Source organism: Phacochoerus africanus, chromosome 6, assembly GCF_016906955.1.
Source record: "Phacochoerus africanus isolate WHEZ1 chromosome 6, ROS_Pafr_v1, whole genome shotgun sequence".
Classification (NCBI taxonomy): Eukaryota; Metazoa; Chordata; class Mammalia; order Artiodactyla; family Suidae; genus Phacochoerus; species Phacochoerus africanus.
Genome location: NC_062549.1, coordinates 62284192 through 62299792, shown reverse-complemented (window position 1 = coordinate 62299792; position 15601 = coordinate 62284192). Strand labels below are relative to the sequence as shown.

The following is a 15601-nucleotide window of genomic DNA, read 5'->3' as shown; positions in this document are numbered from 1 at the left end:
GAAATCATTCCTTTTTTTTCTTTTGTCTTTTTGCTAGTTCTTGGGCCACTCCCATGGCATATGGAGGTTCCCAGGCTAGGGGTCGAATCAGAGCTGTAGCCACTAGCCTACGCCAGAGCCATGGCAACTCCAGATCCTTAACCCACTGAGCAAGGGCAGGGACCGAACCCGCAACTTCATGGTTCCTAGTCGGATTCGTTAACCACTGCGCCATGACGGGAACTCCTAGGAAGTTATTCTAAAAGGCTAAGTTCTCCCACAACCCATGGGCCTGGGTACATTTCCATCCCTTTTAAAAATCTGCTTAACATGTATAGATGAGAAACAGTCTTTAGGAGTTTCCATTGTGGCTCAGCAATAATGAACCCAGCTAGGATCCATGAAGATGCAGGTTTAATCCCTGGCCTCACTCAGTGGGTTAAGGATCCAGCTTTGCAGTGAGCTGTGGTGTAGGTTGCAGATGCAGCTCCTATTCAATCCCTAGACTGGGAACTTCTATGTGCTGCAGGTGCGACCCAGTCTTTAGTTCTTGGAAGTACAAAAGCAGCAAAGCCCTAAACTCCATAAAGTTAAATGTTCATATGACCTTGATTATATTACAATTAAGTAAGATAAAAGAAACCTATTCACATGATTATAACGATTTTCTTTTAATAAGTTTTTACTTAGTCAAAAATCACTAATTTAGCATTTGGCTATAATGTAAAAATATAATAAAAAATTTAAAAGCAAGGCAGTTACCTGAGGAGAGTCAAAAGGATATCGACTACTAAACTTAAACAGAAGTTGAAATTTTTCCCCTTCATATAAGGTACCTGGTGCACCTTCCATGTCTACAATCCACCTAGAATAGAAAAAAAAATTTTTAACTTCAGTTAAAAAAGACTGGGGTGAGAAGGAGAAAAGAGAACACTGAGTATTTCCTCTATGCCAGGCACTGGGACAGGGGTCATTCGTGAGTAACAGCACACTTCATCTCCCCAACAATTATATAAGTAGCTACTAAAATAACACCGTTGGCCCTATCCCCTTCTCAGACATTCCAGGGTTAAATAACTAGATCAAGGTCAGAAAGCTAGCAAAAGACAGAGCCAAATTTTAACCCAGGTCGGAAAAAAAAACCCAAAAAACTCAACTCAGATATGCTGACACCAAAGCCTGCACTCTTCCTATTCAATTTATGCTACCTTATTTTTCAGACTATTGCTACGATGTTCAAAAAGATTTCATAGATAACATCAAACTAGACAACTGCCTTCCTGATATCAATTATTTTAGAAGCAATGAGAAAAACAGATACCAGCAACGACTACAGAAAATTGTAGCTGTCGGACCAATTTCTCATCAGTATTCTAAAGAAGACGAAACAGGAAAAAGGAAGCTAAGTTACTATCAGTTCACTTACTCTGGTGGCTGTTCAAGGCTCTTATAAGGTCTTTCCTTTGTCTCTCATTATATTTCAATTATTTAATAAAACCCAGAATAGATTTCTATGGCATCTATGGAAGCTTTTTCCCCCATATATAACAATCATGAATATAAATCTGTTCATAATTATACACTGTATAATATCTCGTTCTTTTTTTTAAAAAAAGTGGGGGTAGAGGAATAAAGATTATTATGGCAGATGACAAGGCAGAATTTTGAAGCTCAATGAGTTTCTAATTATAGCTATACCACTTACAATTATTGTATACCTGGTCAATTCTTTCAATCTTACATCTTTCAGGTATTAAAAATTTATTATTTTTGGAGTTCCTGTCGTGGCACAGTGGTTAACAAATCCGACTAGGGACCCATGAAGTTGCAGATTCGATCCCTGGCCTTGCTCGGTGGGTTAAGGATCTGGCTTTGCCGTGAGCTGTGGTGTAGGTTGCAGATGCAGCTCAGATCCCGTGTTGCTGTGGCTATGGCATAGGCCAGTGGCTACAGCTCCGATTAGACCCCTAGCTTGGGAACCTCCATATGCTGCAGGAAGCGGCCCTAGAAAAGCCAAAAAGCCAAAAAATATATATATATACATATATATAATTATTTTAAATAAGAAGAAATAAAAAGAAGATTTAGGATAACATGTTGAGGTTCTATTCAGCACCCCACATACTAAGGACTTAGGACCACATAAAATAATAAATGTGCCTACTCTCTGAAGGCAGTCAGTTAACACACAACATTCCCATAGGAGCACAGGTACTCATTTTCAGAATGCATGCTAAACACCTTATATGGTAATAAAAGATATGACCACAGACACAAAAGGTGGTATTTTACAGTAAAATAAGGTCTCTTGTTTAACTAGCTGGGTGGCCAAGTAAGCTGTTTACCTCTAAGTACATCAATTATAAAATAAATATTTTAAAAAATTAACTGTTACATTAAAAAAAAAAAGTCACCCTGAAGTGTTTTTGGAAAGATAAATGACATACATATAAATTAGATAAAGATAAATTACAAATGTAAAAAACCTGGCAGAATTCCTGACATCAGGGCCAGTACACAGTAAATTAAATACAATGTAAATACTACATTTAAAAAACAGAAGCAAAAACCTATTCTCTTTAAAACTATCTAATTAAACTTATAAGCTTTTGCACAGCAAAGGAAACCATAAACAAAACAAAAAGACAACCTATATACTGGGAGAAATATTTGCAAACTATGCAACTAACAACCTAACAAAGGCTTAATTTCCAAAGTATACAGATAGTTCATGCTACTCAACAGCAAAAAAAAACAAACACCACAATCAAAAAAAGTGGGCAGGGAGTTAGTTCCTTTCAGGCTCAGCAGTTAACAAACTCAACCAGGATCCATGAGGATGAGGGTTCGATCCCTGGCCTCAATCAGTGGGTTAAGGATCTGGCGTTGCCATGAACCTGTGGTGAAGGCTGAGGATGTGGCTCAGATCTTGGCATTGCTGTGGCTGTGGCTGTGGCTGTGTCTGTGGCATAGGCCAGTGGCTGTAGCTCTGATTTGACCCCTAGCCTGGGAACTTCCATATGCTGCAGGTGTGGCCCTAAAAAGCAAAAAGGACCTAAACAGACATTTCTCCAAGGATGGCATACAAATGGCCAATAGGCACATGAAAAGATGCTCAAGATAACTAATTATTAGATAAATGCAAATCAAAACTATAATGAGGTATCATTTCATACCAGCTAGCTATCCATCATCAGAAACTACAAATAATAATGTTGGAGAGGTGTGGAGAAAAGAGAGCCCTCCTACACTCTTGCTAAGAATGCAAATTGGTGAAGCCACTATGGAGCACAGTATGGAGGTTCCTTAAAAAATTAAAAACAGGAGTTCCCGTCGTGGCGCAGTGGTTATCGAATCCGACTAGGAACCATGAGGTTGCGGGTTCAGTCCCTGCCCTTGCTCAGTGGGTTAACAATCCGGCGTTGCCGTGAGCTGTGGTGTAGGTTGCAGACGCGGCTTGGATCCCGAGTTACTGTGGCTCTGGTGTAGGCCGGTGGCTACAGCTCCGATTAGACCCCTAGCCTGGGAACCTCCATATGCCGTGGGGAGCGGCCCAAGAAATAGCTAAAAGACAAAAAAAAAAAAAGCAACAAAAACATCTTTCAAAATACATTCACATATTAAAAAAAATTAAAAACAGAGTTCCTGTTGTGGCTCAGCAGTAATGAACCCCAACTAGTACCCATGAGGACAAAAGTTGCATCCCTGGCCTTGCTCAGTGGGTTAAGGATCCAGTGTTGCTATTTGCTGTGGTGTAGGTCGCAGATGAGGCTCAGATCTGGCGTCACTGTGGCCGTGGTGTATTCTGGCAGCTACAACTCCAACCTGACCCCTGGCCTGGGAACTTCCACATGCCATGGGTGCCATCCCTCCCCAACAAAAAAAGACAAAAAAAATTTAAAAATAGAGTTACCCAGGAGTTCCCATTGTGGCACAGTGGTTTAAGAACCTAACCAGTATCCATAAGGATTTGGGTTTGATCCCTAGCCTCACACCGTTGGTTAAGGATATGGCTTTGCCGCAAGCTGCAGCCTAAGTCACAGATGTGGCTCAGATCCTGTGTTGCTATGACTGCAGCGCAGCTCTGATATGACCCCTGGCCCAGGAACTTCCATATGCCTCAGGGCCATAAAAGGGAAAAAAAAAAAAAACACAGAGTTACCATGTGATCCTGCAATCCCACTACTGTGTTTATATCCATACAAAACTCTAATTTAAAAAGATACATGGGGAGTTGCCGTCGTGGCGCAGTGGTTAGTGAATCCGACTAGGAACCATGAGGTTGCAGGTTCGATCCCTGGCCTTGCTCAGTGGGTTAAGGATCCGGCGTTGCTGTCGCCTGCGGTGTAGGCTGCAGATACGGCTCGGACCCCGCGTTGCTGTGGCTCTGGCGTAGGCTGGCTCCGATTAGACCCCTAGCCTGGGAACCTCCATATGCTGCAGGAGCGGCCCTAGAAAAGGCAAAAAGACAAAAAAATAATTAATTAAAATAAATTTAAAAAATAAAAAGATACATGGACTTCCATGTTTATACCAGCACTATTTACAACAGCCAAGACATGGAAGCAACCTAAATGTCCAGGGACAGATGAACGGATAGAGATGTGGTAAACATATATGCAATGGGATGCTACTCAGCCATAGAAAAGAATGGAATACTGCCATTTGCAGCAAAATGGATGTACCTAGAGATTATCCTAGTAAATGCAAAAGCCAGATAAAAAATATCATATGATACTGCTTATATGTGGAATCTAAAAGAAATAACACAAATCAACCTATTTACAAAACAGAAACAAGACTCAAAAACATAGAAAACAAACTTATAGTTACCAAAGGGGAAAGGGGAGGGGAAGAGATAAGCCAGGAGTATGGGATTAATAAATACACACTGCTGTACATAAAATAACCAAGGATTAAAAAAAAAACACCAAGGATTTACTGTATAGCACAGGGACCTATATTCAATAGCTTATAATAACCTATAATGGAAAAGAACCTGAAGCTGTACACCTGAAACAATATTGTATATCAACTATAGTCAAATTAAAAACAAAACAAACAAAACAGCTAGGTCCATCCTAACCATTTAAAATCCCCTTTCAGGAGTTCCCATCGTGGTGCAGCAGAAACAAATCTGATTAGGAACCAAGAGATTTCGGGTTCGACCCCTGGCCTCTCTCAGTGGGTTAAAGACCTGGCATTGCGATGAGCTGTGGTGTAGGTGGCAGATGTGGCTTGGATCCTGCTGTGGTGTAGGCCAGCAGGTGTAGCTCCGCATTGACCCCAGACTGGGAACCTCCATATGCTGTGACTGTGGCCCTAAAAAGCAAAAAAAAATAAAATAAAATAAAATCCCCTTTCAGCCGCACTGACACACCCACCTCTCAGTACGCCATAATAGCCTAAGAGGGGAAAAAAAAAAAAAAATCAAGACTTCCCGGTGGCCTTTCCTTCTGTTTATAAAGTAAAATTTACAACACACACTGTACCATAAATTTACACATGATCTATCCAAACACAGCTTTTAAATATCAGCTAGGAGATATTCTTTCAATATCTGGGGAGATAAGTAAAAGAAGGCATACTTTTCAATATTCTGTGGGACAATTTTTTTTTTGGCCACATCCTCAGCATATGCAAGTTCCCACACCAGGGACTGAATCTGAGCCACAGACGCAGCAACTCCAGATCCCTAACCCACTGCACCAAGTCGGTGAGTGAACCCACACCTCCACAGCAAGACAAGCTGCTGCACTCAGATCCTTAAACCACTGTGCCACAGCAGGAACTCCTGGGATAATTTAAAATAATGTTTTGCTAATTTAAAAAACAACGTATGTTTACTATAGAAAATTTAGTAAAGTATACATAAAGCAAAAAAATACCCAAAGATAATCACTGCTTAAGTTTTTGGGGTACGTTCCAGTCTAGTCATTTTGCAGTTTTGACATAGATGGAATCCAAATCAAATAGAGCTGCATTATATACACACTTGATTAACTTCAAATCACTGGTGTTCACAATTCCAATCATGAGCACACAGAGCCCAGAAAAAGGTTTATAGGAGAAGTCTCACTACTTAACTTTCTGTGAATAGCTCTTGCTGTGATTCTCAGGTCTAAAACAGGTATTTTTCACATATTCATGGCTCCTTACCAAAGAAACAGCCATCTATTCCCCTCTGAAAGTAAAACTAGCTTTGTTGGCTATACTAAGGCAGCATACATATCAGTATGGGCTCTCTAAGGGATTTTCCAAGGCAATTATGACTATAAACAATTTCTGCCTTACATGACATGGACCACAAGTGCTGCAGGCTGCCATTTCACTGTGCTACACTGAGAAACCATTTACCTATTTAATTAGTTCTAAGTCCATCTTTCTATATCTCTGTTCCCTCCTTAAAATAACATAGAGCTTGGGAGTTCCCGATGTGGTTCAGTCGATTAGGACTGATTACTATCCATGAGGACACAGGTTCAATCCCTGGCCTCGCTCAGTGGGTTAAGGATCGGGCGTTGCCATGAGCTGTAGTGTAGGTCACAAACCTGGCTACAATCTGACGTGGCTGTGGTGTAGGCCAGTGGCTGCAGCTCTGACTGGACCCCTACCTGGGAACTTCCATATGCCTCAGATTCAGCCCTTTAAAAAAAAAAAAAAAAGATAACACAGAAAGATAGAGGTTATTTATTAGGTCAAAGGATATGATATTCATAGTTTTAAGGTCTTAATACATATTACCACACTGTTTTCCATAAAGCTTAACATGCCTTCATCACCTTCCTTACCTATCCGACATAATCCCACTTAAATAATGATCTAATTTTTTAAGACTATTTTCATATTCTGGAAGATAACGCAAAGACAATAACTTTTGAAGTACATTTACAATAAATTATTTTAAAAGAAAAATTCTTGTCCGACAAACATCTCTAAGTGATTGGTTTATTCTGGACAAAGATATTGTTATTTTGGTAGTTATAATCTGTGGTTATGTGTATACAAATATTTCTATTTGTTTTTTTTTTTTTTTTGCTATTTCTTTGGGCCGCTTCTGCGCCATATGGAGGTTCCCAGGCTAGGGGTCGAATCGGAGCTGTAGCCGCTGGCCTACGCCAGAGCCACAGCAACGCGAGATCCAAGCCGCGTCTGCAACCTACACCACAGCTCACGGCAACGCCGGATCGTTAACCCACTGAGCAAGGGCAGGGACCAAACCCGCAACCTCATGGTTCCTAGTCGGATTCGTTAACCACTGCGCCACGACGGGAACTCCCAAATATTTCTATTTGTTAAAAACATAAAATAGTCATTTAACTTTTCTTTTTGCTTTTGAAGGCCGCACCCGAAGCATATGGAGGTTCCTAGGCTAGGGATTTAATCTGAGCTACAGTTGCCGGCCTACGCCAGAGCCACAGCAATGCTAGATCCCAGCCACGTCTCTGACCTATACCACAGGCTCATGGCAACACCAGATCCTTAACCCACTGAGCAAGGCCAGGGATCAAACCCACAACCTCATGGTTTCTAGTCAGATTTGTTTCTGCTGGGCCACAATGGGAACTCCTTGTTTAAATTTTTATAAATCACTGTGGTGTATAGTTTCTCCCTACTCACAAAAAAGTTGAAAGTGGAAACAACTGATTATTAACAATTTCCTTGAAAAGTATAGAATAGGGATAGTGTTACAGGATATTCTGAGGTAGGTTAACAAAGGGAGGGGGGGAAAAGATGAAAAATCCTTGTTTAATGATATGGAACAAAACATAGACACTTGCTTAATTATAAAGAACAATGCTTTACTGTCTTGTCTTGTCTTTTTTTTTTGTTAAACTTCTTATAGCCCTGTGGCACATGGAAGTGCCCAGGCTAAGGGCAGAACTGGAGCTGCAGCTGAGACCTACACCACAGCCACGGCAACACTGGATCTGAGCGACATCTGTGTCCTATGCCACAGCTTGCAGCAACACCAGATCCTTAACTCACTAAGCGAGGCCAGGGATTGAACGTGCATCCTCATAGACACAACACTGGGTCCTTAACCTGCTGAGCCACACAGGAACTCTGACAAATGCTTTACTTTTATATGTGTGCTCCATTTTCAAATTCTGTTTGAGATAAATGAAAAGTCACTGAGAGCCATGAAAAGACATGGAAAAACCTTAAATGCATATTTCTTTTTTTCGCTTTTTTTTTTTTTTTTTTGCTTTTTTGTTTTTTCTAGGGCCACAGCCATGGCATATGAAGGTTCCCAGGCTAGGGGTCGAATTGGAGCTGTAGCCGCTGGCCTAGGCCAGAACCACAGCAATGTGGGATCCGAGCTGCATCTGTGACCTACACCACAGCTCACAGCAACACTGGATCCTTAACCCACTGAGCGAGGCCAGGGATCGAACCTGCAACCTCATGGTTCCTAGTCGGGTTCGTTAACCACTGTGCCACGATGGGAACTCCTTAAATGCATATTTCTAAGTGAAAGAAGCTAATCTGAAAAGGTTACATACTGTATGATTCCAACTATATGACACTCTGGAAAAGGGAAAACTATGGAGACAGTAAGAAGATCAGGGGTTGCCAGGGGTTAGTGAGGAGGAGAGGGAAGGATGAAGAGATGAAGCTCAGGATTTTCACAGCAGTAAAAATACTATATGATACAAGTCACTGCACATTTGTCCAAATCGACAGACTAGACAACACCAAGAGTGAACTAATGTAAACTACACTCTTTCAGTGATTATGACCTATCAGTATAGGTTCATGGATTCTAACAAATGTACCACTCTGGGAATGTTGACAATGAGACGGGGTAGGGCCTGTGTGGAAGCAGAGGGTGTATGGGAAATCTCTGTACCTTCCACTCAGTTCTGCAGTGAATCTATACCTGCCCAACCACTGAGAACCCAGCAATACTCTAAAGAGATAGCTACAGAGCTAGAGATACATACTACACTTTCAAACATCAATACATCCATTTAAACATCAACATACCCTTTCTTCATATTCCTGTTCTTAAAACTCGACTCCTGCCTGTCTTAAATACTGGCTCAAATGTCAAACTCAAAGGTAACGAAAAATTGTTTCTTCTGAAAATAATATGAACTTGTACGAATTTTGGTCACTTTTGCTCTGTGGACCTAGATATCACTAAATATTTGAACTGTTCTATCTGCCATACAAACTGGAGTACAGTAAACTTTTATCTTGTTGGCTTCTATCCCATCTATATTTTTGGAGATTTTTTTTAAGGACAGAGTCAATTATTTTAAAATTTCCCATTTTAGAACATTTACCCTTGTCTAACAGAACTGTTAAATCAAAGGAGTGGCAAGGGAGCTCCTGCTGTGGCTCAGTGGGTTAAGAATCTGACAGTATCCACGAGGATGCAGGTTCAAGCTCTGGCCTTGCTCAGTGGGTTAAGGACCCAGTGTTGCTGCAAGCTGTGGTGTGGGTCACAAATTCAGCTCAGATTTGGTGTGGCTGTGGCTGTGGCAGCTGAAGCTGATTCAAACCCTAGCCCAGGAACTTCCATATACCACAAGTATGGCCAAAAAAAGAAGGAAAAAAAAAAAAGAATCCAACTGCAGCAACTCGGAGGTCCGATCCCCTGCCTGGTGGGTGCAATGGGTTAAAGGATCAGGCTGTAGGTCACACCTGCGGCTGGATTCAATTCCTGGCCAGGAACTTGCATATGCTGAGAGTGTAGCCATAAAAAAAAAAGGAGTGGTTAAGGACAGACTACAATGGGTTATGAAATCTTAGGATGATACTCTTGAAAACATTTCATACTAATTTAAATGCTCATTTTTAAGAGAAGGGACCCAAATCTCTCTATTCCTCCTGGCACATATCTAGAAAGAGACTTTTGCTTCAGTCCCAAGGAAGGAGCTAAATTGGCGGATACTTCTATATCCTCCCACTACCTTTCACGTTTCATCTTCAAGGAAAAGTTCCTTATCTACTAAGTGAGAATGCTGAGAGTCTTGACGTTCACTTAGCTACGCTCCGTAAATGAAGCAACTAACATGTTCAGGGGACCGGGAAGGGGACACCTCTTTAGTAACAGCAGTTACCTTCTGCAGTTACTTTGAATTATTTCCAGTTATCTCATTTTGAGGCTGCCATTTACACTGAGAACAGACACTGTTATTCTCTCCAAAGCATTTAGTATGATTTTGAAAATTGTGATAAATAACCTCATACCAAACTGCTCTATTATAGATGAAGTACATTTCATAACAGTGAGACCAAAGTTTTTATATGCTGCCTCACTAGCAAGACAGTTTTTCTTTTCATGGCTGCACACCTGCAGTAATATGGAATTCTCGGCCTAGGGGGGTCAAATTGGCGCTCCGGCTGCCAGCCTGCACCACAGCCACAGCAACACTGGATTTGATCTGCATCTGCAAGCTACACCACAGCAGCAGCAAGGCCAGACCCTTAACCCACTGAGCCAGGCCAGGGATTGAACTGGCATCCTCATGGAGACCACGACAGGTCCCTAATATGCTAAGCCACAGTGGGAACTCTAAGAAACTTTTATAAAACAAAATCATACAGATAAGTACATAGAAGAAGATCTGTTTATTGGATTTACCTCTTGATGGAAAAGAATGGGATGAAGTATGAAAATAATACTGTATTTCAAAAAATGAATATATAGTCATATATTTTATTGATAATAAAAGAAAAACGAGTAAGTACTTTGAAACTTAAATACTTACTGTGTAATTGAATTCTGAACACTTTTTTCATTTAAAGTCATTCCAGGAGGTGGGTCATTTTGCAAAGCCAACAGTTCTTTCTGTAGTCGTTTCTAGAAAAGAATTTCAATAATAATTTGTACCTTTTTCCCCAACATAATATCCTTCTAACCATAGTCTGAAATCCTTGATTAAACTTCCTCTAAATGCTCATGCTTTTTCCTTTACAAGCTCCGTACATCTTACATATATTTTACATGCCTAATTCTCAAAATTTTAATTGCCTGTTCTATAATTCACAATTATCAAAATACTTCTAAGCATTCATGCTCTATTCATAGCTATCCCATTAGCTTTATAAGGTTATAAATGCTTAAAACTTTTAGCAGTGTTTCCTTTACCGCTTTTCAATTATAAAAAACACAGTTCTCTATAAATCTTAAAAAATTGCGTCATTTCATTTTTTTCTTTTCTTTTTTGGCTGCCCCACCTATGCCACAGCTGTGGCACGCCAGCTCTTTTAACGCACTGTGCCAGGCTGGGGATCAAACCTGCGTCCTGGTGCCGCAGAGATGCTGCCAATCCCGTTGTACTACAGCAGGAACTCCAAGGATGTGTCATTTCAGACAGACAAGATTTCCAGAACTATACAAGTAGCCTTTCATGCAAAAAGCCTTTTGAAAATGTTTTAAATAATTTTAATCCACACATTACAGTGCCTATTTGTTTTCTTAAAATAGGATCATCCATAATAATTTAATCTTTCAACACCAGAATATAACATATCAGGGCCTAAGATATGTAAAGTTACTTTTTTACATACTAGATGTCCCCAAATGGCTAAATATTTGCATTGTTTGTACAGATTTTACTGTTCAATTCTTCTCTATAATCAGCAGAACATTTTCAGTGTTCAACAAAGCAAAACAAAAACCACAGCAGCCCATAACTTATAGGCTTAAAAACCAAATAATCAGGAGTTCCCGTCGTGGCACAGTGGTTAACGAATCCAACTAGGAACCATGAGGTTGCGGGTTCAGTCCCTGCCCTTGCTCAGTGGGTTAACGATCCAGCGTTGCCGTGAGCTGTGGTGTAGGTTGCAGACACGGCTCGGATCCCGCGTTGCTGTGGCTCTGGCGTAGGCCAGTGGCTACAGCTCCGATTCAACCCCTAGCCTGGGAACCTCCATATGCCGCGGGAGCGGCCCAAGAAATAGCAACAACAACAACAACAAAAAAGACAAAAAAGACAAAAAAAAAATCAATGCTATTAGAATTGCATGCAACGTAATCAAGATTTTTAATGAACATCTTTTCCTGGATTAAAACACAACGTAAGGATTTTTTTCCCCCCTTTTTAGGGCCATACGCACAGCATACGCAAGCTCCCATGCAGCTGCTGGCCTACACCACATCCATGGCAATGCAGGATCCAGTCTGTGTCTGCAACCTACACCACAGCTCACGGCAACGCCGGATCCTTAACCCACCCTGGGGGGACCAGGAATCGAACCCAAGTAATCATGGAATACTAGTCGGATTCATTACTGGTGAGCCACAATGGGAACTCCACAAATATGGATTTCTGCTCAGAACTTTAAACAACTCTCTGTTTAAAAGCTAGTTTTCTTTTTTTTGAAATAGTAAAATATTATCAATACAGCACTGTTTCTAGATCAATTCATAAAACCTTTAAATAAGCTTACCATCAACCAACACCACTATAGATTAGAAAACTCCTCTCTTCTTTGTTGATAATCAATGTCACAACTTTTTAAAAAAATGACTTTTTAAACTGCCAAAGATGAAAACTTTTCCTGAGTGTGCAATATCATAATTACTAACAATGAAAATATCAACAACCTGCAATTTCTGACCTCAGCTGCCTTCCAAAATGCAAAAATTACAAACTGAAAATTAGTTAAGAAAAATTGTAATTGTCTAAAATATAGAAAGAAAGCTACATAAACAACTTGTTTTGAATAAAGGAGGAATATATTTGTGATATGTTAGAAGAGGGTTTTTAATTTATTCCACTTATATTAAACAAATGTGGGTTCTATAATCAAGTAAATTTTCAAAAATATATGGGCTCAATAAGGAAAAACGGTTTCTGTAATGCAGGAATTCTCAGAGACTTCCAGTATGCTCACTTGGACAAGGATTCTCTAAGGGAAGGAAGATTAACATACAGGTTTCCAAAAGTAATGGAATCCTCTCAGTGTAGGGTCATCTTGGAAAGTCTTGTTTCAGTGATCACATTTTGGGAAACAATGCTGTGAAAATCCTCCACATCTTGAGAACTTTACTAAGACAGGGACAACAAGCCCTTGTTTTGAATCAAGACACAAAGGAAGGTCAATCTGCATAGCTACCCACTGAAACAGGATATAAAGACAAGTTAAGAATTGTTTGGGTGTAATTATCGCTAGGTCTCCGGAACATAAAGGTGAAGGGTGCTGTGGAAAAAGAAATGTTTTACCCACCCTGACACTACTTCTTATATGTCTGCAAAGGAAGGGGCCTGTGTAGCCACACTCCGAGATAATCTCCTGGCATTCACACCCTTTGTAGTTCCCTCCCATATTGTACTAGAGCCGATCTCTGTGACCAACAGAACAGAGCAGAAATGATGGTACATCGCTCCCAAGATTAGGTTATAAAAGACTATGACTTGCATCTTTGTCATTCTCTCTAGAATCACTTGCCATATTGTGAACAGCCCAATTCAGAGGTCTACACAGCAAGGTTAGGGCCTCCTGCCAATAACCATGTAGGATTTGGAAGAATCTCCAATCTGGAATCTCCAACTCCGGCCAAGCTTTCAGATGACTGGGCCTAGGGCCAATATTTTGCCAGCAAACTTAATCCAGAACCATCCAACCTCTCCCCATGAGAAGGGACACCATTCAGGTTTTCATTTTAATTTCAGTATCACAGGTCAGAATCCAAGACAATCACTGGAACTTTTTTTTTTTTTTTGTCTTTTTGCCTTTTCTAGGGCCACTCCTGCGGCATAGGGAGGTAATCAGAGCTTTAGCTGCCCGGCCTACACCAGAACCACAGCAACACGGAATCCGAGCCGCATCTGCAACCTACACCACAGCTCACAGCAAAGCCAGATCCTTAACCCACTGAGTGAGGCCAGGGATCAAACAGACAACCTCATGGTTCCTAATAGGATTCGTTAACCACTGAGCCATGACAGGAACTCCTGGAACTTGTTTAATTTTTAACTGAGGGGGTGAAGTCACTAGATTAAAAAGACAATTCATGCCAGTCCCTCAGAGTCTTAGCTACTAGGCAATAAATTACCTTGCATATCCACATCCTTGCAATAAAGAGATGGAGCAGGACTAACATTCTGGGGGTTAATGAATACTTACTAAGCCCACTAACAAAACTAGTAATTGACACATGTACTAATAAAACTTACAACAAAAAAAAAGTATGAGTAGAAGGTCAAACAGTGTATCTGGCAGACTCATAAAAAAGGGAATTCACTCTTAAGTGTATCCTTCCTGGAATAGAAATTCATTAGAGAGGGCAGGAAGTATATCTTTAATTAGGTTCCTCAGGTTTGAAAATGCCACGTGTTTCTCTGGCATGATAAGGAAATGAGATATAATGGATAAAGACTAACACTTTAAAATATTAAAAAATTTTAGGGAGTTCCCATCGTGGCTTAGTGGTTAACGAATCCGACTAGGAACCATAGGTTTTGGGTTCGACCCCTAGCCTTGCTCAGTGGGTTAAGGATCCGGCGCTGCTGTGAGCTGTGGTGTAGGTGGCAGATGAGGCTTGGATCCCGAGTTGCTGTGGCTCTGGTGTAGGCCGGCAGCTACAGCTCCGATTCAACCCCTAGCCTGGGAACCTCCCTCCATATGTCACGAGAGCAGCCCAAGAAACAGCAAAAAGACCAAAAAAAAAAAAAAAAATTTTTTTTAGTACGACCACTATGGAAAACAGTATTGAGATTCCTCAGAAAACTAAATCTAGAACTACCCCACTATATATTCCTGGGCATATATCTGGACAAAACTATAATTCAAAAAGATACATGCACCCATATGTTCACAGAGGCACTATTCACAATAGCCAAGACATGGAAAACAACCTAAATGTCCATCAACAGATAAATGGATTAAGATGTGGTACATATATATACAATGGAATACTACTGAGCCATTTTGGCATGTTTTGTGGCAACATGGATGGACCTAGAGATTATCATACTATGTAAAGTAAGTCAGAAAGAGAAAGACAAATACCATATATCACTTATATGTGGAATCTAATACATGGCACAAATGAATCCATCTACAGAACAGAAACAGACTCACAGACTTGGAATGAAGAACAGACAAGGGGGAAGGGAGGAAATGGGATGGACTAGGAGTTTGGGGTTAGTAGATGCAGACTTACATTTAGAGTGGATAAGCAACAAGGTCCTGCTATATAGCACAAGGAACTATTATCCAGTCACTTGTGCTAGAATATGATGGAAGATAATGAGAAAAAGAATATAGATAGATAGACTATATTTATATATGAATGACTAGGTCACTTTGCCATAGAGCAGAAATTGACGGAACATTGTTAATCAACTATACTTTAATTAAAAATTTTTTGAATTTTAAATGAATGGAGTAAATCTCTAAACCCTAATATAGATCCCTGACATTATGTGTATTGAACATAATTTAACCTACTAATAATGATTACTCTATTGTGACAGCCTCAGATAACAGTCTACAAATCCATCTGATCCTTCAGTATACAGTCCTGAGAGCTTTATAGCCTCAGTTTTCATTGTCATCTGCTTTTTGATTTCAGTGTCTTGTCATCATATGCAATCTCTAGTCACTGACAACCTTTTCTTTCTTTTTTTTTCTTTTGCTTTTCAAGGCTGTACCTGCA

The 15601-nt window shown here is 40.3% G+C and overlaps 1 protein-coding gene across 3 annotated transcripts in view; it reads right to left on the bottom strand.

The window, feature by feature from the left end:
* The window catches only part of UBE2W (ubiquitin conjugating enzyme E2 W), an 83238-nt gene that overhangs the window by 39723 nt on the left and 27914 nt on the right, over positions 1-15601 (bottom strand). For all 3 annotated transcript variants that reach the window (XM_047783736.1, XM_047783735.1, XM_047783737.1), the window contains exons 2-3: positions 10704-10795; positions 742-844 (exon numbers count right to left, since the gene is read on the bottom strand). In XM_047783736.1, the coding sequence (XP_047639692.1) occupies positions 742-844; positions 10704-10795 (195 nt within the window). The remainder of the gene's footprint in view (positions 1-741; positions 845-10703; positions 10796-15601) is intronic.